The 22,989-nt window shown below is 43.7% G+C and overlaps 1 protein-coding gene across 1 annotated transcript in view; it reads right to left on the reverse strand.

The window, feature by feature from the left end:
- Positions 1 to 22,989, reverse strand: part of MET (MET proto-oncogene, receptor tyrosine kinase) — a 175,887-nt gene that overhangs the window by 47,138 nt on the left and 105,760 nt on the right. The window contains exons 6-10 of the mRNA XM_077265016.1: positions 16,372 to 16,529; positions 15,334 to 15,436; positions 14,529 to 14,665; positions 13,957 to 14,118; positions 12,738 to 12,837 (exon numbers count right to left, since the gene is read on the reverse strand). Of these exons, the coding sequence (XP_077121131.1) occupies positions 12,738 to 12,837; positions 13,957 to 14,118; positions 14,529 to 14,665; positions 15,334 to 15,436; positions 16,372 to 16,529 (660 nt within the window). The remainder of the gene's footprint in view (positions 1 to 12,737; positions 12,838 to 13,956; positions 14,119 to 14,528; positions 14,666 to 15,333; positions 15,437 to 16,371; positions 16,530 to 22,989) is intronic.

A 22,989-nucleotide genomic window follows, 5' to 3' on the forward strand; every position in this document is an offset into this window, starting at 1 on the left:
CCTCCTGCCTTTCTGCCAAATCAGCAAAGATAAGTGTCTGGTTTTTTTTTTCTGTGGCACACATGCTGTGTGCTTCATGATTCAGTGCTATTCTTTTGTGTTTTCTTGTCCAGCTTAGATTGTGTCAGTATTTTCTCAGTCTTGTTGGATTCTCTGGAGTGGCAGATATATATGTATATTCCATGTCTTTAGTTAGATTGTGGAACTTTTTGTATTATCTGCTGTGGATATTTTTGGAAGGGTTTTAATACTGAACGCTTAGTATTCTGTCCTATCCTTTCCTATTTAGCTTTAGTGGCCTCTTTTGCTAAATCTTGTTTTCTGCCTGCGTGTGCCTTTTCTTCTCCTACTCACAGTCAATATTCGTGGGGGCTGCCTATCCTTTGGGGTTCTGCTCTGAGGCAAGGTAGTATTCCTATTTCCATCTATAGGGGTATTTAGTCCTCCGGCTGTGTCGAGGTGTCTAGGGTTTGTTAGGCACACCCCACGGCTACTTCAAGTTGCGGTGTTAGTTCAGGATCTGCGGTCAGTATAGTTTCCACCTACTCCAGAGAAAGTTTCATGCGGCTCCAAGGTCACCGGATCATAACAGGCCCCTGGTGAGGAGAGTAGGCTTGACTGCGGCAACTAACTGGAGAGCAGGAGGCACGGGTGTGTGGTACAGAAGGGCAAAGATTAAACGTATTCAGACAGTCCGAGGTCAGGGCAGGCAGCACAGGATCAATAGGAGTAGCCGAGGTCAGGAGTAGAGAGGTCAGGCAAGATGGGACAACTAGATGGGTCGGCGATGGGAAGTGGAATATAGAAGAAAGAATATGCATGAACAAACTGTGTAGGAACCAAACGTTCGGCCAAGGGGTGGTGGGAGGAGCTGCCTTATATAGAGCCTGCTCACGTGGGATAGGCCAGGTAGCCAGAATTGTACAGGACACAGCAGGGTTAAATTGCTGCAGTGAATGGCCACGTCTCCCTGAGGCTAGATGGAACCACAATGGATTAGTAGCAGTGCAAAGGAGTGCAGCAGGAAACAAACCTCAGCAAACCGACCTGATCCGAGGAGATGCCACGAGGTGACCATGGAAAGTGGGGAGGCGCTGACAAGGCATGCGGGTTATCGCCGTAACAGGCTAAACTACACTTGGAGCAAACCCTGGAGCCTAATAAGCTTCAAAAGTTCACACTGGCCTGGATAAGAAGACCAATGCTATTACAAACATATGATAGTTGGAGGCTCTATTAGAGATTTTGCACTGGGGCCCCCTTCTCAGGCCCAGTTTGGGCTGCTACCTCCACAGCCACATTGGTGCATCCCTGGCTATAAGCACGCATATAATACTTATAGATTTTAGGATTTACTTTGGAATTTTCAGTTTATTCATAATAATTGTGGCAATTTATGTTAAGAAAAAGAAAAAATATAAAAGAAAGATAGTAATTATATCAATGATTCCCCAGAAATAGTCAGAAATCGCTATACAGTCACCATTTTACTGTCTGCAGCCCCTAGTGCAACATTACTGGGTCTACCTTAGATTGCTTCTCAAACTGTGCGATGGCCTCACCGGTGGGATACCAGCTAGGTATTGGGGAGGTGCAGGGAAGAGGCAGTTTTTATAGAAGTGTTGTGCTGCACTGATCCTTCTTTGGCGGCAGCAACCTTTATGTTGGCATAATACTTGACTCACTGTATTCTTATTTTATTGTTATACTGTGTTCCGAAAGTAAAAAAAAAAAAAGGAAAATTAAGAGATATTAATAATTTTAATATGGACATCTTTTCCAGAAGGATAAGGCTAGACAATATTTGAGAAGTATCAAAGATGGATAAACCTGACATTTTTGGTGACACCTGGCAAAACTCCAATGTATACGGGCCTTCCTGGCTCTTTCAAGATAGATTACACCAGGAGAAAGAATAATCGCGTACATTGGATTTCAATACCAGATCCCATTGATCACAGGCAATATTAGTTGTCGCCAGATGTGACCGGCAGCTGCTTACTCCGTTCTCTCCATTGAAAAGACATGCGTGACCAGACTAAACGTTTTTCCCTGTTTTCTTATATGTGAACCTAACTTTTTATTTTATATTCTTAATTTTGTTTCTGTTTGTATTAACAAAATAAATTCCCTGTACTCCCCCGCTGATTAAAATGATGAAACCACCAGGAGATATAAGACTTGTTAACTGGCTCTACTGGGGTTAGAGTGACAGTGTTCAACCCTCATGTGTAGTGTCTAAAAGAATACAGAAAAAGCTTTGCATTACGTCATGGAGATGCGGTGCACAAACTTGGCGGACTCAGATTTTTCCATGTTCTGTTTAGTTCTGCTTCATGCGAAGTGCCACTGTTTTTCCATAGCACATTATTTTTAGGCCAACTACATTTCTACAATATTTCTGGTAAACAAGACCGCTTTTCCTGTCACTTGACCGTGTATGGCCAATATGGCTCCCCTTATTATACAACCCCCACCCACCAATTGTGATAAACTCAATCACAAAACAAATAAAAACGTGACACCAAAATTCTTTTGAATAATTATGGCCACAGCGGCCAGTTTATTAACAAACAAACAAGAACATTGTATTCAACATTAGCATAAATTATGCAAATTAGAGGGGAGGGTTCTTGGAGCCCACCGGGAAAATTCTGTCTTAAATTATTTTGGCAAAACCAAAAAAACATAAAACACCTCAATTTTACCCCCAGCCGTACCACCAGCTCGAGGGCACCATAATTCCTGTTTTAGGGAAAAAATTAACCACCACCAGCTCCCAGGGTAAACACCCCGTCCAGAGCCTGTAACCAAAATGCCAGAACACCAAACCCGTTTGACTGTCCGGAATTTCCTTCAAATTCCTTCACCGCTGAATCCGCATAAACTCCAAGAACCCCAACCCCCCGCCACAAACTCGCAGCCCTGAACACCTCAGGCCTGCGAGTGCCCCAAAGCCACCAACGCTTTTTCAATTCCTTCCTGAATGGACAAGGCCCATAAATCAATGCCGATCTCGTTCAGGTGCACCCCGTCTTCCTTCCAAAATTCACCAACACCTGACTCTAAATCGAAATGCCGCACACATATACCTCCATTTCTGGATACAAACTTGCTAATAGCTCTATTTAACTTCACACGAGCCCTGTTGATCCCCTTTACAGACCGCGCACCCCTCCATTTTTTACGGGGGACAATATCTGACCATACCGTTAATACCCCAGGGAAGGACACCCACAACCGGAGAAAATCAGAACGAATATCCCGTATCAAATCCTTCACCGGTTTGGCGCCTAAATCATTCCCACCCAAATGAAACACCACAATATCAGGTGCTCTGTCCAAGCGGGCAGCACGAGAAAAATAATGCATAGCCCTGTTCCACACCATACCCCGAAAACCGAGCCACCGAACTAAAGCATCCATACGGTTGAAACCCAATTGCCTACCGTCAGGCCTGGCGTCCGCCCGGAGCGCCCCCCAATAAACAAAAGAATGTCCGAAAATCCAGACAAGATAAGGATCCGGACCTGCAATATACAATAACAGTAACCGTTAAAATAAGGCCAGTTACAAGAAACAAAAAACTTTAATGCCGAATATAAGACAAATAACGACTTGAACTCCTGCGTCCAATACGCTTTATAACCTCAGGCCCCCAAGCCTAGGCTATCCGCCTCCGTAGCTGCCCCAATCCTGAAGGAATGCGATCCAAATTCATCCCGCGAAAAACCCAAGGCCCTCAAGCATCTATGCATAACTGCAATGAATTGGAAACGGGAAAAGAACACCCCATCCTGATGGCACAACAGTGGGCCCACACGACCAGCCCATAAACTCCAATACTCCCGTAAACATTGTTCAGGGCACATAACTGACCCCGTAACCTTACCTAAAACAACCCTTTTTCCGACCCCCAATTGATCCGTCTTGGAACGCCGGATCCAAAAAGCGATGCCCCCCATCCAAAAATCCACATCCTGAGCCAATAAACCACCCGCAGTAACCCTGCTGCGTGAGACCAACTCCCCCACTCGTAATGCCCCAAAAAAGGCCAGGGAAAAAGCCAACCGAAACAACACCGCTTTGAAATGAGAGCAACACACATCAACCAAAACAACACCCAAACATTCAAGAACCTGAAACGATATAGGCGTGCGCCCATCAACACTTCTAATATCCCTACGATAACCTTTTAATGCCTGCCGCACTAAAAAATTCTTTGTCACGTCTACCGAGCCCTCCAACTTAAAACCAAAGGCTAACCCAGTCACAAACTTATTAACTTTGGAAACCGACCAACCTGCCTCAGCTGCCCTACCGACCAAAAACAAAACAGCTAACAACTTGTCCTCGTCGGACTCCACATCCCACCTATCCAAGACCGAACTACGCCAAACCTGCCAGGAAGCTTCATATGCCGCCCAAGTCTGATTCGTAACCGAAGCCCAAATCAACCGTCCCACTTCTCCATAGGAATCCGCCACAAGTGCGAAGGGCATACCGCTCCTGCTGCGTCCGCTTCTGGTGCCAGCTCCCGGAAATGCTCCCACTGTAAACGAGATAATGCATCTGCTAATGAATTTTGAACGCCCGGGACATGCACCGCCGAAATCCAAGTATTGATCCTCAAACATCTTAAAACCAGCTCTCTTACCAACTTTATCACTGGCGGAGACGATGCCGATAGCGAATTGATCACTGCCACGACACTCATGTTGTCACAATGAAATCTAATCCTGCGATTTGCAAACGCGTCCCCCCAAATGAACACTGCCACCACAATGGGAAACAACTCCAACAGAGCAAGATTCTTTGTGAAACCGCTCGCGTGCCAGGAATCCGGCCACGCTCCAATGACCAGCGCAATAGGCCCCGTAACCAACACTACCTGCTGCATCCGTGTAAATTTCGTTGTCAAAATTGTTAACCACCTGCTGCAAAGAGCGACCGTTATAATGCACCAAAAAATTATGCCATACCAACAAGTCGTCCTTATGCTCCTGACCCAGTCGAATGAAGTGATGCGGAGCACGCACCCCCGCCGTCGCCCTGGACAACCTCCGACAAAATATACGTCCCGTGGGCAGGATCCTGCAGGCAAAGTTCAGCCGACCAAGCAAAGACTGCAACTCTTTCAATGTGACCTTCTTGAGCCTAACCACGCGACCCACCTCCTGCTTCAGAGCCAACAATTTATCATCAGGCAACCGGCATTCCATGTTTTCTGAGTCTATCAAGATCCCAAGAAAACACAAAACCGTACAAGGGCCCTCGGTTTTATCCTTAGCAAGGGGAACGCCAAAATGATCTGCCACCCACTCCATAGCAGCCAGTAAATTCCTACACACATTCGAATCCGGAGGACCTATGAACAAAAAGTCATCCAAATAATGAATGACAGATGAGACACCAGCCACCTCTCTAACAACCCATTCCAGAAAGGTACTAAACGTCTCGAACAAGGAACACGAAATGGCACAACCCATCAGGAGACATCTGTCCGCGTAATAACTACCATTCCAAAACATACCCAACAACGGTATACTATCCGGATGAATAGGAAGCAAACGAAAGGCAGATTCCACATCTGTCTTTGCCAACATAGCTCCCGGCCCATAGAAACACACCCAGTGAACTGCCATATCAAATGACGTATAAACAACCGAACACAAATCCTGAGAAATGCCATCATTCACAGACAACCCCTTCGGGTATGACAAGTGATGAATTAGGCGAAATTTATTCGGCTCTTTTTTGGGAACCACCCCCAACAGGGAAATTATCATCCCGTCAATCGGTAAACAAGGAAACGGCCCAGCAATTCACCCTAACTCCACCTCCTTATTCAACTTGTCACTCACCACACCTGCATGAACCATAGCCGACCTCAAATTTTGAAGCGCGAATGGAACAACATGTTCCGGGGGAGGAATACGAAAACCATCCGCAAAACCCTGTGTAATAACACTAGCCTTCTCCCGATCCGTATACCTACTTAGAAAGGGGGCCATCTTTTCCAATCTCACCGGAGTCACCCCCTTGACCGGTACCCACTGCCGGCTTGCCTCTTGCTTTCTTGAAGCATTTGGAAGCCACGTGCGAACCTCCGTTGCAATGGGAACACACGTTTAAACTTGCAGGTGTTACCGAATTTACACTGGCCCTCATTAAATTGCCAGCAAGTTCCCGTTTTTTCCTTAGCTCCCTGTCCTCCCTGACCACTGCTGCTGTGTCCCGCCTGCTGGCCGGCATTGCTTTCGCTCCCATGAAAGGACTGCCCGTACCTACTTGGAGCCATCACTTTTAACCAGAGCCCTATGTCCTTCTGATCCCAACGTATCTCAGGCCGAACCGCCTTCCTCTGCCTGAACTGTTCATCATAGCGCAACCACGCCTGTCCACCATATGTACGTTGCACCTCCCCAATCGCATCCAGATAACAAAATAAACTGGAACAATTCTCAGGGGCCTTCTCCCCTATGACACTCGCTAATATAGCAAACGCTTGTAACCAGTTAACAAACGTCTGCGGTATAAGTCGCCACCTCCTCTTCTCCTCGTCCTCTTTTTTACTATCATCCTTCTTTCCTTTGTCAAGATTAAACTTCTCTAGCGGGAGTAATGAAAATCTCTCCACATAATCATCACGCCAGATCTTTTCCTTAACCTCCTTCTTCAAATGAGCCCCCAAAGGCCCTTCAAAACAGACGTAAACCTCGCCTTTAGCTCTATCATCCAACTTCACCGCGTCTCCTTTATTCTTTTCCGTTTGCACTGACACTGACACACCAGACACCGATGGCGACTGCTCGCCCGTTAACAAACACCCCGTATCAATTACGGACGGCTCCACCACCCCAGACCCGGGGGTCCATGCCCTGGCTGGTGATACCCCCGCCTCTCTTCCCGCCCCACTCTGCAAGCTGCTCAAAAGTTGCGAAACACTCGCCAATACATCCCGCAGCGCGGGCTCCGACAAACCACTGCTCCCCCCAATAGCAGGCGCCCGCCTCCCCGACGCCTGATCGACTCTAGCCTCCCCATCAAAATCCCCTCTGGGCGACAAACTAGACATGGAGTGAAACTCACCAAGCTGCACAGGTGCTGTGTCCCTGCCAGCCGTTCGTCCTGGATCCTGCCGCTCATCCCCAACATCCTGATCGCCGTCAGAAAGAGATTCTTCAGCACCGTCGTGCTGCTCCCGACCCGCGCCCCTGGCCTCCACGTCACCAGGGGGGACCGGAGCGTCAGCTGCTCCACGCTCGACCGACCTTCTCCCAGACCTGGACCGTACTTGTCCTGAAGACCTCAGCTCCCCTTCTGGCACCCGACCACTCCTCCTGCCAGGCAGGGGTCCATCACTGCCCGCCGCTCTTCCTGTCATGTACCCGTCTGTCGTTGTCCTCTGCGCAGTCGCCGCCTGCGACACAGCTTCAACCGCCGGCCGACGTCCTGTGCGCCCTCTGGACATTCCTGCTCCTGCCGTCCCCCGTCCACTGCTGTTGGAAGGATCCTCCATACCGCTGGAGACTGCTGCCGAAGAAACGCTGCCACTTGCTCTGGCCGCCATGTTGTTCCCCCGGGGCTCCGGTCCTGCCACTGCTGATCTTCTGGTCCTCTGTGCCGGGGACCGCGCCGCTGCAGCAGTAACATCTGGCGCCGCTCCTCCACTCTGCGCTCCACTCCTGCTGCAAACGCCAGCCGGCCGGTGTGGAGGATTCCTGCCGGAGGGGGCGCAGCGGGGGGACGCCACACCGCTACACCCAGCCTCCGCAGGGTCCCCGGAGGGGCTCCTAGGCCTGCGCCGACCGCGCGCGCTCACCTCTGGTGAGAGTCGTTGTGGGGGCCTCGTGCGCCGGCCTCTCCTGCTGCTTGCCTCTTGAACTCCGGCTGAACCGAGCAGCGCCGTCAGCTGCTCCTCCAGCCAACCGCCTCTCCTGGACCTGGCAGCCTCCCGGAGACGACCGACCAAAGCATCCACCGATTCCATGTTCCTGAGGTAATGCAAACAGGAGGGGGTGCGCTGCTCTGTCACTTTCGGAACTTCCTAACTGCCAGTGTGCCCGGTTTTCCCGCACTTTCGGCTTATATAGCCCCCCCACCACCCCCACTCACAACCCCTCCCACACCACCTAACAGCCAATCAAATTTACCCAATTTTATTTTAAAAAAAGAGCCCCATGCCCAAGCACAGTCATGGGGGGGCCTACATACAGCTCCGCCTATTCCTGCCCCCTCCTATAACACAGTACTTTTCTAGAATGCAAGGAATAACATAGCCAAGAAAGAAACTTCATACAATGTATTGGTTACATTGGTACATTCTTACAAACGAATAGAAAAATCTCTATACCCATATCTATCGATCTATCTATCTATTATCTACCTACCTATCTATCTATCTACGTAGAAAAGTCCAGAAAAATTGGAGGCAGCACACCGTTTTAATCAGCCCAGAAAGCTCTTTCTCTTCTCCTATCAATATGAGCCGAAACGTCGCTGTCATGGGCTATTAAACTAAGCACTTTTTTCTTGGACCCTTCATGGTGTGCTGCCTAAATTTTTCAAATAATATCCCATCTATCTATCTATCTATCTATCTATCTATCTATCTATCTATCTATCTATCTATCTATCTATCCATTAGTTGTGTAGTATATACCTGTACATGTTGTACTATATGCAAATGCAATCATACTGACTCTTGAATTGAAGAGCACAATGCCCATCTATATATATAATTGTCTAAGGAGTACTTCCATCTGTCTGTCCTCAACTTCCGTAACGGTTATTCATTGGCTGATTGGTCTCGCCAGCTGCCTGTCATAGCTGCCGCGACCAATCAGCGATGGGCACAGTCCGATTAGTCCCTCCCTACTCCCCTGCAGTCAGTGCCCGCTCCATACTCCCCGCAGTTGCGGCTCACACAGGGTTAATGCCAGCGGTAACAGACCGCGTTATGCCGCGGGTAACTCACTCCGTTCCCGCCGCTATTAACCGTGTGACCAAGTTTTTACTATTGACGATGCCTATGCAGCGTCAATAGTAAAAGGATCTAATATTAAAAATAATTTAAAAAAATAAAAAATCATTATATACTCACCTTCCGCCGCCTTTCCCGTTCCCCGCCACCCTCCGGTAACCGCTGTGTGCAAGCGGCAGGTTCCGGTACCAAGGATCGTATGGCAGAAGGACCTGCCATGACGTCACGGTCATGTGACCGCGATGTCATCACACCCTGGGACCGGAAGCTGCCGCCTATACCGCGCACAGTGGACAGAACTACAAGTATGGTGAGTATGTTAGAACTACAAGGGGCCCTCAGATCGGAAGGTGAGTAAGTTTATTTTTTATTTTTTAACCTGTGACATACGTGACTGGGCAATATACTACGTAGCTGGGCAATATACTACGTGGCTCCGTGCTTTATACTACGTCGCTGTGCAATATACTACGTGGCTCTGTGCTGTATACTACATCGCTGTGCAATATACTACGTGGCTCTGTGCTGTATAATACGTCACTGGGCAATATACTACGTCACTCTGCAATATACTACGTCACTGGGCAATATACTACGTGGCTGGGCAATATACTACGTCACTGGGCAATATACTACGTCGCTGTGCAATATACTACGTGGCTCTGTGCTGTATACTACGTGACTGGGCAATATACTACGTCACTGGGCAATATACTACGTGGCTGGTCTATATACTACGTGGCTGGGCTATATACTATGTGGCTGGGCTATATACTACGTGACTGGGCTATATACTACGTGGCTGGGCTATATACTACGTCGCTGTGCAATATACTACGTGGACATGCATATTCTAGAATACCCGATGCGTTAGAATCGGGCCACCATCTAGTATACAATAGTCAGTTTTAGATATACAGCTCCAGCAAAAATTAGGAGACCACCACATCAAAACCCTGTCATGGGCAGCACAATCTCCAGACCTAAACCCCATTGAAAACCTCTGGAATGTAATCAAGAGGATGATGAATAGTCACAAGCCATCAAACAAAGAAGAACTGCTTACATTTTTGCTCCAGGAGCAGTGTGAAAGACTGGTGGAAAGCATGTCAAGACGCATGAAAGCTGTGATTAAAAATCATGGTTATTCCACAAAATATTGATTTCTGAACTCTTCCTGAGTTAAAACATTAGTATTGTTGTTTCTAAATGATTATGAACTTGTTTTCTTTGCATTATTTGACGTCGGAAAGCACTGTTTGTTTAATTTTGACCATTTTTCTTTGTCAGAAAAAAAACATTTTTTGCTTGGAACTTCGGAGACAGAAGTTTATAGACTAAATGAACTATTTACATTTTACTCAAAAATATACCTATAAAGAGAAAAATCAGACAAACTGAACATTTTGCAGTGGTCTCTTAATTTTTGCCAGAGTTGTATATATATATCAGACGCGCACACACACACACACACACACACACACAAACACACACAACACACCTAATTCCCTTGAATACATTCTCTGAACTATACTCTACTATACAATTTTCCATTAGTATAAAGCCAAAATTAGTTTTATTTCACCAGAAATGCATTTGCATTGCATTTTGTTTGTGACACTTTTTAGGGCTTTCTATTAAAGGGAATCTGTCCCCATACTTTTGCCACTTAATCTGAGAGCAGCATAATGTACAGACAGAGACACTGATTCCAGTGATATATCACTTACTAGGCTGCTTGCTATAGTTTGATAAAATCACAGTTTCATCAACAGATTATCAATTTATCATTAGAGCCTTTGCTTTGTGGTTAGTTTCTCTATCCGCGGAGCCACAACAGATATACCTTTTCTCTGGGTGTTTATTGTCTGTTATCCCTCTTCAGTCTTTTTTAGCTAACAGGTGTTTTCATTTTTTCATTTGTCTGCCCTATCACCTTTTTGGTGCGGCTATATATACGTTCCCCCTGCTGGCATTTCCTGCTGATGATATTCTCATTTGGGTGTCCAGCCATACTGCCGTTGTTTATGTCAGTCAGTGAAAGACCAGCTAGGGCTTATCTCTCTGCTGATTATGCTTTTTGCCTTGCACCTACCTTCTGTTTCTTGTCTAGGAGGTAGGCGACATACTGACTAGCAATACATACCTTATCTTTTCATTTTGTATTTTGTGGTTTCCTTTACTCACTCTGGGATCTCTTTTGATCTCGGCACTCCTTCTCTTCTGTAGGTAAATTGCACTCTGCTCTGCCCTCCGGTTCCTTAGGAGGAACATGAAGCTCTCAGTCCTTTTAGGCAGCATAGGTCCAAGCTGTCATCTTTTAATCTGTTGTTAGGGCTATTCCAGCCCATGGAGATACCAATAGTGGCTGCGGGGTCGGAATCTCTAGTCTGTACAGGAATCAACAGGGTCAGCGGCTGTATTTTTAGCATTGTACCTATTTTTCTGCGTGAGTTGTTACACAATCAACTAGTAATCATGCTGCTTTTTTATCCTCCATATTCATGAGCTCTATATAATCCTGCCCGCCACCACTGACAGGCAGCTTTCTGCCTATGCATAGTGTACACCGAAAGCTGACAATCAGTGTAGTGGGCCGGGTAATACAGAGCTCAGAGAACTGAGATCTGCAGCAGATAAAACTGTGATTTTATCAAAACTGTAGCAAGCGGACCAGGGAGTGATACATCACTGAAATCAGGGTCTCTGACTCTACATTTTGCTGCTCTCGGATGTGGTCAGCAAAAACTTAAGAGACAGATCTCTTTTAAATAAAGTTAAAGAAGTCAATAGTATTCAAGCCGTTACAACATCAAGTTCTAAAGGAAAATGTGGCAGCATAGGCAGATTATAATGAGGGCAATCTGAGCTACCGCCCAGGGCCTGAGTCTCTAAGCGGACCCATGGCCAGATTGCCCTCATTATAATGAGGCAGAGTCTCTCATATAGCCCCTTGGGAAAATTAATATTGCACCCCTGCTCTATTATGTATATGCGCGCCGCTATCTCTGTCCTTTTCTATCTGCAGATGTGCACCAGAGCACCTGGGTGTTACTCACATGAGTTATCAGGGAGGATCATATGACATGTCACGTGATACCTGGAGGGACTACGCCTTCTAAACTGACGGGGTCCTGGCTACCTAAGTAGTTGATTAGATTTGTCTTGACTCTGACTGGTATAATTATCTGCCCAGCAGAGTTACCCCTGCCCCCTCGCACTGCCCATGTGCCACTGTTTCTAGCAGTGATATAGTTTTGACATTATGAATATTCACCAGTGTTCAGAATGAAAATGCTATCGGTTTAGACAAAAAATAAGAGGCTTCTATTGCAGGGAATTGTAAGAGAACAAAGGGATAAGGTGGATTTATGAAAGAATAAATGTCTTTTTAAAATAACATTTCCTTATCCTCAGTAAGCCATGCTGCTCTGCAACCACACGCCTGGAATTTCTGATTAATTTTAGTATAAAATCTAGTTATTCAAACATGTATCATGAGACAAAATAATGACAAGCTCGGGGTCATCACATCGATCTCACCTAAAGTGCGTATGTAATGCCGCAGCACATATACTGTATACTGCCGTGGTAGTATGTAAAGGTAGAGGGTCAAGAGTACAATTCACCATTGTTATTATATATTATCAAAATATAATGTGAATTACACAAGATAAGCTCCTTTACACATAGACATGAAAGGTGAAGCATCTAACATTTGTCCCATTCTGCCATAATACTGTGTACTTACCATATTGTACTGCGTGCTCGGTTTGGATAACTGGATTACCATTCGGGGAGAGGCCACGACATTCAGATTCATTCCTTGTGCAATTATTGTGCTTCCTCCACTGTGGATGGCATTAAATATAATGTCAGGGTGGGAGAGAAAACCAGTCAGATTAGCATATTTTCCAGGTAAATAATGTTATTACCATTCTCGGAGAATATGGATAGCAAAATATGATTAGTATGAAGCATCTAATTTATGACAATATAATGTCTAAAAGTGAGGTTCCCGCAGAGTACACCCAACATGCCGGTCCTGTAGATTGCTATGGCTTTCATGTACCTAGTCTTTGCTTCCAGACACCAGGCAGAGAGCTGAGCACACAACTCATCTCATTTCTAGGAAGATCCAACCACATAAACTATGCAGGGAGGAATCTGCTGATACTAATAGCCTCCCAGGTCAGGAATGATATGTCCATTACCTCCCCCAAAATTCCTGCCAATCTGCACAATTACAGGCCACCCTTCACATCTAGAATTATTGATTATGTCTAGAGATAATGACAGCGGCAATAAATTCACTCAGTATGATATAGTACTGCAGAGTGGATTAAACGCGGAAGATCTCATGTCAATACAATTATTTCCAACTCTGGATGATAAGATGGTAAACCGTGAACACCGTATCCTGGAGATCTCGCCTGCTCTCTGCTTCCGGGTATTCTGAAGCGAGAATAGGGGGCGGTGTGCAGATATAAATTGGCCTCAATTCCCTGATTACCGTTTAATAATCACTCTATTTAATTCTCACAATTAATATAGTACAGAGATTACAGATTATAACACAGAAAATTCACCCCCTTGCATCTTTCCCTATCACCAGTGGGTTTCACAATCTAGCTATGAAATCTCGCATACTGAAGCTTTTTTACCATTATAAATTTGGCACCACCACCTCCGACTAGTTTGTTGCATCTAAATGTCACAAAACCAGTTACACATAAAAATGGTACTTTGTTATAGACAGTACAAGCCGTTGTCAGCATCTTTTTGTCGACATGTGCCCCGGAATTTGCTCTATTTATTATTACTGTCGATATACCACATAAATACTTTTACCATCATTTTGATGAACTGTTATAGAAGTATGAATCTGTGACGTGTAACATGTCTGGATCTATTTCTACTTGATAGGGTTTATGTAACCTCTAACAGCTGTTCCATCACCACGCACTTACCTGAGGAAAGACTTGGCTGGGTGTATCTTGGAAATGACAGGATCATCTCTATAAGTAAACAAAGTGCTTGAGTCTCGACGAGCGCTGTCAATTTTCAGCATAATCCGATAGGTGTTACTTTTTTTTCTTGGCGTATAGCACTCAATAGCTGTACTGGATACGCTGCAGGAGACGTGAAAAAATGCAGAAGAATAACCAGAGTAATAAAATGGAAAAGGTAACAAAAAATGAAAATGTAAATAATACAGAACAGATGATTCAGTGCAAGCGACGGGTCTATAACTGGACATACAAGATAGGTAACAGATGTAATCTGATAATCTAGGTAATGCGTATGGGGAGTTCTGTGTGGGCAAGATTTGCAAACGATGGATTTCAACATAGCTGATAATGTCTGACAGCGGCCTTTTTCCCCTGGAAATGGTCATGCATGCTTATCATGGAATGCATGTTTATATGGGTGAGGGAAGAGAAAGCTGCCAATATGTATAATATGTATGACTGGTCTATCCTATCATAATCTGCTAGGAAACAAAATAGAATAAAGGACTTGTTTGGCAAGTCATATTTACCTCCTGATGGTGCAGATGTCATTACCAATGTAAACAGTTCTGTCTTGTCCACTATTCAAGTAATGTCCTTTAACAGTAAGCAAAGTTCCACCAGACTGTGGTCCATAACTTGGTGTAATGCTTTCTATCACGGGATTCTTATAAAGGAAAACATATCATCATAATAAATAATGGGCACTGTACTTGACTATACAACACTTTTCCCACAGAAACATGCAGCCCCAAATAGAAGAATGATAAAAATGTCACCTACAGCAAACAACCAAGAATCAAATACTAAGTAATAAGTACTCCAAAAGAATTTAACAAAAAATAAATAAACCACAAACAAAAAAATATACTTTTAAAGTAATATATAATCTGTAAATATCTATTGCATTTAGTATATGTAAGTACTTTTCTCTAATCATGTTGCAAAATGCCATCTGCATTCATGCATTGGATTTAACTGCTATTATATACAATTTTTTTTCGTACACAGCCTCCTTTTTAATTAATTAAATCTGGCCCTCTTAACGTTACCATACTGTTGACCACATCTGGAATGGTTGCATTTAATAAGACCCTATTTGCGCTTCATTATCTCCCCAGCCTATTTTTATCCAATGCTGTATTTTACTCTTAAACTATTGTACATGTTGTGGTTTGGCTCTCCTCTTTGCCATCCATAAAGGTTCACTTTTATTTGTTTTTTTGATGTTTGTTGGTTGTTTATTTTTTGTTTAATAGACATTTGTATTGCTTAGTACTTGGGTCCTGATTGTTTGCTGTAGGTGTTATGTACTTCATTATCGATTACACTTACCACAAAAGAGAACGTGTTAAAATTGATGGTCTTCCTTCCATTTGACACAGTGCTGCTTATATTAAATTTTGCAGTATCTTCTTGGCTTAACCTGCAGACCAACCTTAAAGATAAAATAAAATCCTATGTTCAGCACAGCCACAGTTTATCAGAAGTAGCACAAAACGTACCTCGGTAGATTGCTGTTTCCTAGGAAAATGTGTGTGTGACAGATAGGATTATAATTCATAGTATCACAGACAGTACTTTACAGCCTCACTGCAAAATTAGAAACCATCCCTTAAACCTCCCCACCCCTAAGATCTGCAGAGTTGTGGTCTGGAGGAGAAGTATTGCTGTCCAATGTGAATGGCAAGCTCTGCTCTGGCATGGGAGCACAGCATAGCGCTCTGCCCTACCTTCAGTCCCATGCTAGAGGCAAGAACAGTATGCCACCGAACACCAAGACTAAAACGCGGCATCTACTGAAAATCTGTAGTGGCATATTACCACCTAACAGGGATTTCACTCTGTTATATGAGACCTGGTAATTAACAGAATTAGGTGTCTGAAGAGGTGTCTGTGCTGTGAGTTATGAGAAGCTATTATATGGAGATCACTAATATACTGCCTTTTTACATTTTACATTCTTTCCCACAGATGTTCCCCATATTCACTTATTAAAATGCTTTTTATAATGGAAAGGTGTCGCTTTAGTTAGCGTGGTACTGAATACTGTAAGAGTTTCCATCTGATTTCTAGTATCACTTACTTACACATGTCATTAGCGGCATGAGAACAGTTGCCTGTCCAGTAAATGACCACGGAAGAATTACTACATACTGTATATTACTGTATACACTGTGTGTGACTATGTGGATCCTACGCTATGGTGGCAAAAGAAGCCTGTAATTTCCCAAAAATAAAGGGAGTACACTAAAATCTTATAAAAAAGAAGAGCATGTGAAATGGGGGAAAACCAGTATGTAGGTAAACCGTATGCTACCATTCATGGAGAGAGCTGGTTTTCATTAGCTGATAAGTATGGATAGTACTTACGTGTTTTGTTTGCTATTTTTTCCATCTATTCTGCACATATTTTTCCCAATAATGACCGATGCATTCTTAAATCTAAAACTATCTTTTCTAGAAACCAGGTCCCATCCACATATTGTTAAGGGAGTGCCGCCGTCAATTGGAGCTGCTACTGGGAATATCTGGGAAATAGAAGAAATAACAAAGAAGTTGAGGACATATTTCCCGTAGTTCACTTATCTTCCATATTGTATTTATAGCATATGTACATTCACATGCAAATGTAGCTACTGCTCCAAAGAGTTATGAGTAGAGATGAGGGAACCCAAATTCAGTTTGGGGTTTGTACCAGACAGTTAGCGTCCGGAGCTAAACGCCGAACACTGACTGCTCCCTGAAATCCTTGCAAAGTTCGGGGGTTTCGGAGAAAGTCCATTTCAGATAGAGAGATCGATAACTAAATGGATGGATAGATCGTAGATAGATAATAGATAGATATGGAATAGATAGATAGATATGATATAGATAGGTATGGGATAGATAGATAGATAGATAGATAGATAGATAGATAGATAGATAGATAGATAGATAGATAGACAGATCTATAGATAGATAAATAGATAGATACAGTGCCATGCAAATTAATTGGGACAAAGCATTTTTTAAGAAAAATCGTTAGTTGGTTACCAGTCAGTGATTCAAACCAGTTTAATATATAATAAATAAATCTTGGTCAACTAGCCAGTGGAAAAAGGTAATTTTCGGAATTAGTATGTAACAGTGCATTACAACATTTTATTATGAAATATTCAAAAATGTGTTTTTTTGCTTTCTCCCAATTAATTTGCACAGCACTGAGATAGACAGATAGATAGATATGATACAGATAGATAGATCGATAGATAGATGGATAGATAGATAATGAAATAGATAGACAGATATATATGATACAGATAGATAGATGGAAAGATAGATAATAGATATGTAGACATTATATATTTCTGCGCAGCAAACATTTTCATGTTTATTTGCATTCATGAAACAATTAATGTCTGTAACCTGAAAAGACATTAAGAAACAATGAATTGCATGGAAGGAAGTCCCAAATGTGTTCTGCTCAATTAGTTACATATAGGACAAAAACCATATTCTGATTTCTTTGCACCCCCTACACATGGCCATTCTTCCTCTGAACTTTGTTTACCTTCTATTCTTTCTGTAATAGAAATAGTAAAATAAGCCAAGCTGTGCAATGACAATTATTAAAGGAAGGGCTTTTTCTATATTGTAAATTGTGTTAAAATTATAACAATGGTGGGAAAAATACAAACATGTGTAGATGATTTTACAGAAGCTGTGCCAATAAAGCTCATTATGTGGCACTATCACGGTAGTCTTACCAACTGAAGCATAGTAGAAAATACTAATATTACTAATAATAATTTGAAGAAATTACTCAAAATGCATTATTCTGTGATTTTTGAGTATTACAATTATTATTATTATTATTTATTTATATATAGCACCATTGATTCCATGGTGCTGTACATGAGAAAGGGTTACATACAAGTTACAGATATCACTTACAGTAAACAAACTTACAATGACAGACTGATACAGAGGGGCGAGGACCCTGCCCTTGCGGGCTTACATTCTACAGGATTATGGGGAAGGAGACAATAGGTTGAGGGTTGCTGCAGCTCCGGCATTGGTGAGGCGGTAGCTTCAGTAGTGGCGAGGAGGCAGCGGGGTCATTGCAGGCTGTAAGGTTTCCTGAAGAGATGAATTTTCAGGTTCCATCTGAAGGATCTAAATGTGGTTGATAGTCGGACGTGTTGGGGCAAAGAATTCCAGAGGATGGGGTATATTCGTGAGAAGTCTTGGAGGCGATTGGATGAGGAGCGAATAAGTATGGAGGACAGAAGGAGGTCTTGGGAAGACCGGAGATTACGTGAGGGAAGATATCGGAAGATTAGTTCAGAGATATATGGAGGAGACAGGTTATGGATGGCTTTGTAGGTCAGTATTAGTAATTTGAACTGGATACGCTGAGGGAATGGGAGCCAGTGAAGAGATTTGCAGAGGGGGGAAGCAGAGGAGTAGCGAGGAGAGAGATGAATTAGTCGGGCAGCAGAGTTAAGGATGGACTGGAGAGGTGCAAGGGTGTTAGCAGGGAGGCCGCAGAAAAGGATGTTGCAGTAGTCAAGGCGGGAGATGATGAGGGCACGCACAAGCATTTTAGTAGATTGACGGTTGAGGAAAGGACGGATTCTGGAGATGTTTTTGAGCTGGAGGCGACAGGAGGTGGAAAGAGCTTGGATGTGCGGTTTGAAGGACAGGGCAGAGTCGAAGGTTACACTCCAAGGCAGTGGACTTCCGGTAGGGGGGAAAGCATGATGTCATTGATTGCGATAGATAGGTCAGGTAAGGAAGATCTATGGGATGGAGGAAAGATGATGAGTTCAGATTTGTCCACGTTGAGTTTGAGGAAGCGAGAGGAGAAGAAGGAGGATATGGCTGATAGGCACTCTGGGATTTCGGACAGCAGAGCGGTGATGTCTGGGCCAGAGAGGTAGATCTGAGTGTCATCAGCATAGAGGTGGTACTGGAATCTATGGGACTTTATGAGTTGTCCCAAGCCAAGTGTATAGATTGAGAAGAGTAGGGGTCCTAGAACAGAGCCTTGGGGGACTCCAACAGAGAGAGGATGGGATGAGGAGGTAGTGTGGGAGTGGGAGACGCTGAATGTGTGTTTGGAAAGGTACGAGGAGATCCAGGATAGGGCGAAGTCTTTGATGCCAAAGGAGGAGAGGATCTGTAGTAGGAGGCAGTGGTCAACTGTGTCGAAAGCAGAGGTCAGGTCTAGAAGGAGGAGTACAGAGTATTGTCCATTAGCTTTGGCGGTAAGTAGGTCGTTAGTGATTTTGGTCAGGGCTGTCTCAGTTGAGTGATGGGGCGGAAACCAGATTGTAGATTGTCAAAGAGCAAGTTAGATGAGAGGTGGGAGGAAAGTTCAGAGTGGACGTGCTGCTCCAGGAGTTTGGAAGCGAATGGGAGCAGTGATATTGGGCGATAGCTGGACATGGCAGTTGGATCGAGGGTTGGCTTTTTAAGGATAGGCGTGATTGTGGCATGTTTGAAAGCAGAAGGTAAGGTGCCAGAAGATAGTGATAGGTTGAAGAGGTGGGTTAGGGATGGGATAAGTGTGGTGGTGAGGTTGGGGAGGAGGGGGGATGGGGTCGAGTGCACAGGTGGTGAGGTGCGATTTGGAGAGGAGACAATTAAGCCCCCATTCGGTGATGTTGGATAGGGAGTTTATGGGGTTTGGGTATTGGTCTGGTATACAAAGGGGTTGTGGTGGTTGAACAATGAAGACTTGCCTTGTTTGGTCAATCTTATTTTTAAAGTGTGTGGCAAAGTCCTCAGTAGAGATGAGGGAGGTTGGAGGGGGCAGTGGGGCGCGGATGAGGGAGTTGAAGGTTTTTAATAACTGTTTGGGGTTGTAGGATAGGGAAGATACAAGGGTTGTGAAGGAGGTCTGTTTAGCAGAGGTGAGAGAAGACTTATAAGCGAGTGTTGCCTGTTTGAATGCAGTGAAGTCGTCTTGCAGGTGTGTTTTTTTCCAATGCCGCTCCGCAACCCTGGACACTTGCCGGAGCTTTTTAGTGGTGTTATTGTGCCAAGGTTGTCTATTGATACGTCGCACCCTGCCATGGACGAGAGAGGCAACTGTGTCAATAGCTGATGCAAGAGTGGCATTGTAGAAAGCAGTGGCAGTGTCTGTGTCATGGAGGGAGGATATGGATGCCAGTGGTAGGATAGAGTCAAAGAGTGTGTGGGCGTCTAGGTGTGCAAGGTTTCTGTGGGGGTGCGCATTTTGCTGGGCATGGATGACCGGTGAGGAGGACAGGGATGAGAAGGTGAGCAGGTGGTGGTCGGATAGAGGGAGAGGGGAGGTGGTGAAGTTAGATAGAGAGCAGAGACGGGTGAATACCAGGTCTAATGTATGTCCGTCTGTGTGGGTGGCTGCGGAGGACCACTGAGTAAGTCCAAAGGATGAGGTAAGGGACAGAAGTTTGGAGGCTGTGACTGAAGAGTATCAATGGGGATGTTGAAGTCACCCATGATGATGGTGGGAATGTCAGCAGAGAGAAAGTGAAGAAGCCAGGTAGAGAATTGGTCAATAAAGGCAGTGGCTGGGCCTGGAGGTTGGTATATGATCGGTGATTACAATCACCGTCATTTCAGATATTATAGTTCATATATATGTATATAATCTACATATAAAGTTGGGAAACTCTGTATATAAATTACATATCTTAAAGGGAACCTGTCATCATGAATATACATTTTAATCTGCACACATCATGTTGTAGAGGAAGAGAAGCTGAGCAGATTGATGTACAGTGGCTTACGAAAATATTCACCCCCTCTTGGTATTTTTGGTGTTTTGCTAACTCACAACCTGGAATTATGTTTTTTTTTAGGGTAAAGAACATGTCTACAACTGTGAACATTTGGTTTTCTTTTTATTGTGAAGCAAACAAATAGGACAAAATAACTGAAAACTTCAGCGTGTATAACTATTCACCCCCCCTAACGTCAGTACTTTGTAGAGTAACCTTGTTCGGCAATTACAGCTGCATGTCACTTTGGATAGGTCTCTATGAGGTTTCCACATCTTGTCACTGGGATTTTTACCCACTCCTCAAGGCAAAACTGCTCCAGCTCCTTCAAGTGATATGGTTTCCTCTGGTGAACTGCAATCTTCAAGTCTGACCACAGATTCTCCATTGGATTAAGGTCTGAGTTTTGACTAGGCCACTGCAAAACATTTACATGTTTCCTCTTAACCCCATACTGACATCGGGAGTAATAGTACGCCGATCTCGGACTCCCTCCCTTTGATGTGGGCTCCGGAGGTGAGCCCACATCTTTCCGGGGACATGTCAGCTGTTTTGGGGCTCATTATACTGTAAGGAAGACTATATGGGGCCCAATATACTGTATGGAGCACTTTTAGTGGCCATTATACTGCATGGAGGGATGTGTGGGGATTACAGTAGGAGAATCATACTGTGATGGCGTCACCATTCTTTTTCAATGGACTTGAGGGAGGGGAGGTACACTAGGGTCATCATACTGTGCGTGTGGAAGGTACTGTGAATGTACTATGGTGGTGTCTTACTGTGTTTGAGGGTCACTTTTGTTTGGATCATACTTTATTATCCATATTATTCAAGGTTTTTTTTTTCCATTTTTCATTACATATTTAAATGAGGTCATTGGGCCATATGCTTTTTACTGCTCTTACATAACATATGATATGATTCCAATATTTTATTCTAAGATCTAATAAATAAAATGTACTTTGCTGGTGGGACAACCCCTTTAAGTTTGTTTTCATATGAAAAAGTTAATGGTTATATTTTTTATAATAATGAAAAACTTCCTCGATTGCAGAAATTTTTAAAATACATTTCAAGGTTAGCTTTGTCAAAGCTTTTAATTTTGTCCCTCTGTGTATTTGAGTTTGACATCCCTTATCTAGAGCATGTGCAAGAAATTTCACATTTGCGAGGTGAATTTTACGCCTGCAATATTGTATTTCACATTTGCCATATAAGTGCCTGATTAAGTCTCTCTAGAAATATTTTACTGCACTTCTTATGAACTCATTTGAGATTGATCTTTTTCCATTCAAATCTGAAGCTTTAGTATAAATTCTGGAAGAGTCCAGTGGTTAATCCCTTTTTGCCATGCAATACACCAGAAGCAACTTGCAGAGATCTGAGCTTAGCGTTGGATTTTTTGGGAGAAGATATATGATGCCCAATTCCAAACCTAACACCTACTATCAGGGTACTACCACAATTTGTCTTCCTTTACCCTTCTCCATAGTGCACTGTGACACTTTACTCATTTAGTCCTAGTATCACTAATTAAAGAAAGCATGGGAATGCTTTTCTGTGGTTTATAGCATCCTCATAGTAGGTGTTACGTTTGGATTTGGGCTCTTGCTGCTCTGCTGAATTTTTTAAGCTATGATTTAAATAAAAGGTATCTTGTAGGCTGGATGTGTTAATACTGAGGATATGCCCTATTAAAGACAAAAACAAGGGCCTTTATTGCTTAATATAGAAGATACATGATGCAATATAAAATTAGTATAAGAATTTTCCTGCATTAAAGTAACTTATTTTGTAGATTTATGCTGCAGAAGTAAAAACTAAAGGAAATGTCATTATACATAAATTCCTAAGTACATTTAATTAACAAATCACAATAGTTTTGTCTAAGGAAGTAATCACTATTGTAATGGCAGCTGCAGCCATGTTGTTTGACTGAGAAAAAACTTACCAGGAATGTTGGGACAGGTGTCAGTGAGCATGTGCAGTAGGAAGCTGCACCTACTTCATATGTAGGAAGATGTGCTCCACTAATACCGCTGGAGATACCAGGGGTGCTGAAGTAAGAAGAAGCCACTCACACTTCTGTGTGCCCTATCTTTCTCAATAACAATGTAAGTATTTCCAGCTCACAACAGTGCACATGCTCCTCCTGCTTTCTACTGCACATGCTCCTACTGCTTCCTACTGCACATGCTCCTTCTGCTTGTTACTGCACTTGCTCCTTCTGCTT

The sequence above is a fragment of the Ranitomeya variabilis genome, chromosome 5, assembly GCF_051348905.1.
Source record: "Ranitomeya variabilis isolate aRanVar5 chromosome 5, aRanVar5.hap1, whole genome shotgun sequence".
Taxonomy (NCBI): Eukaryota; Metazoa; Chordata; class Amphibia; order Anura; family Dendrobatidae; genus Ranitomeya; species Ranitomeya variabilis.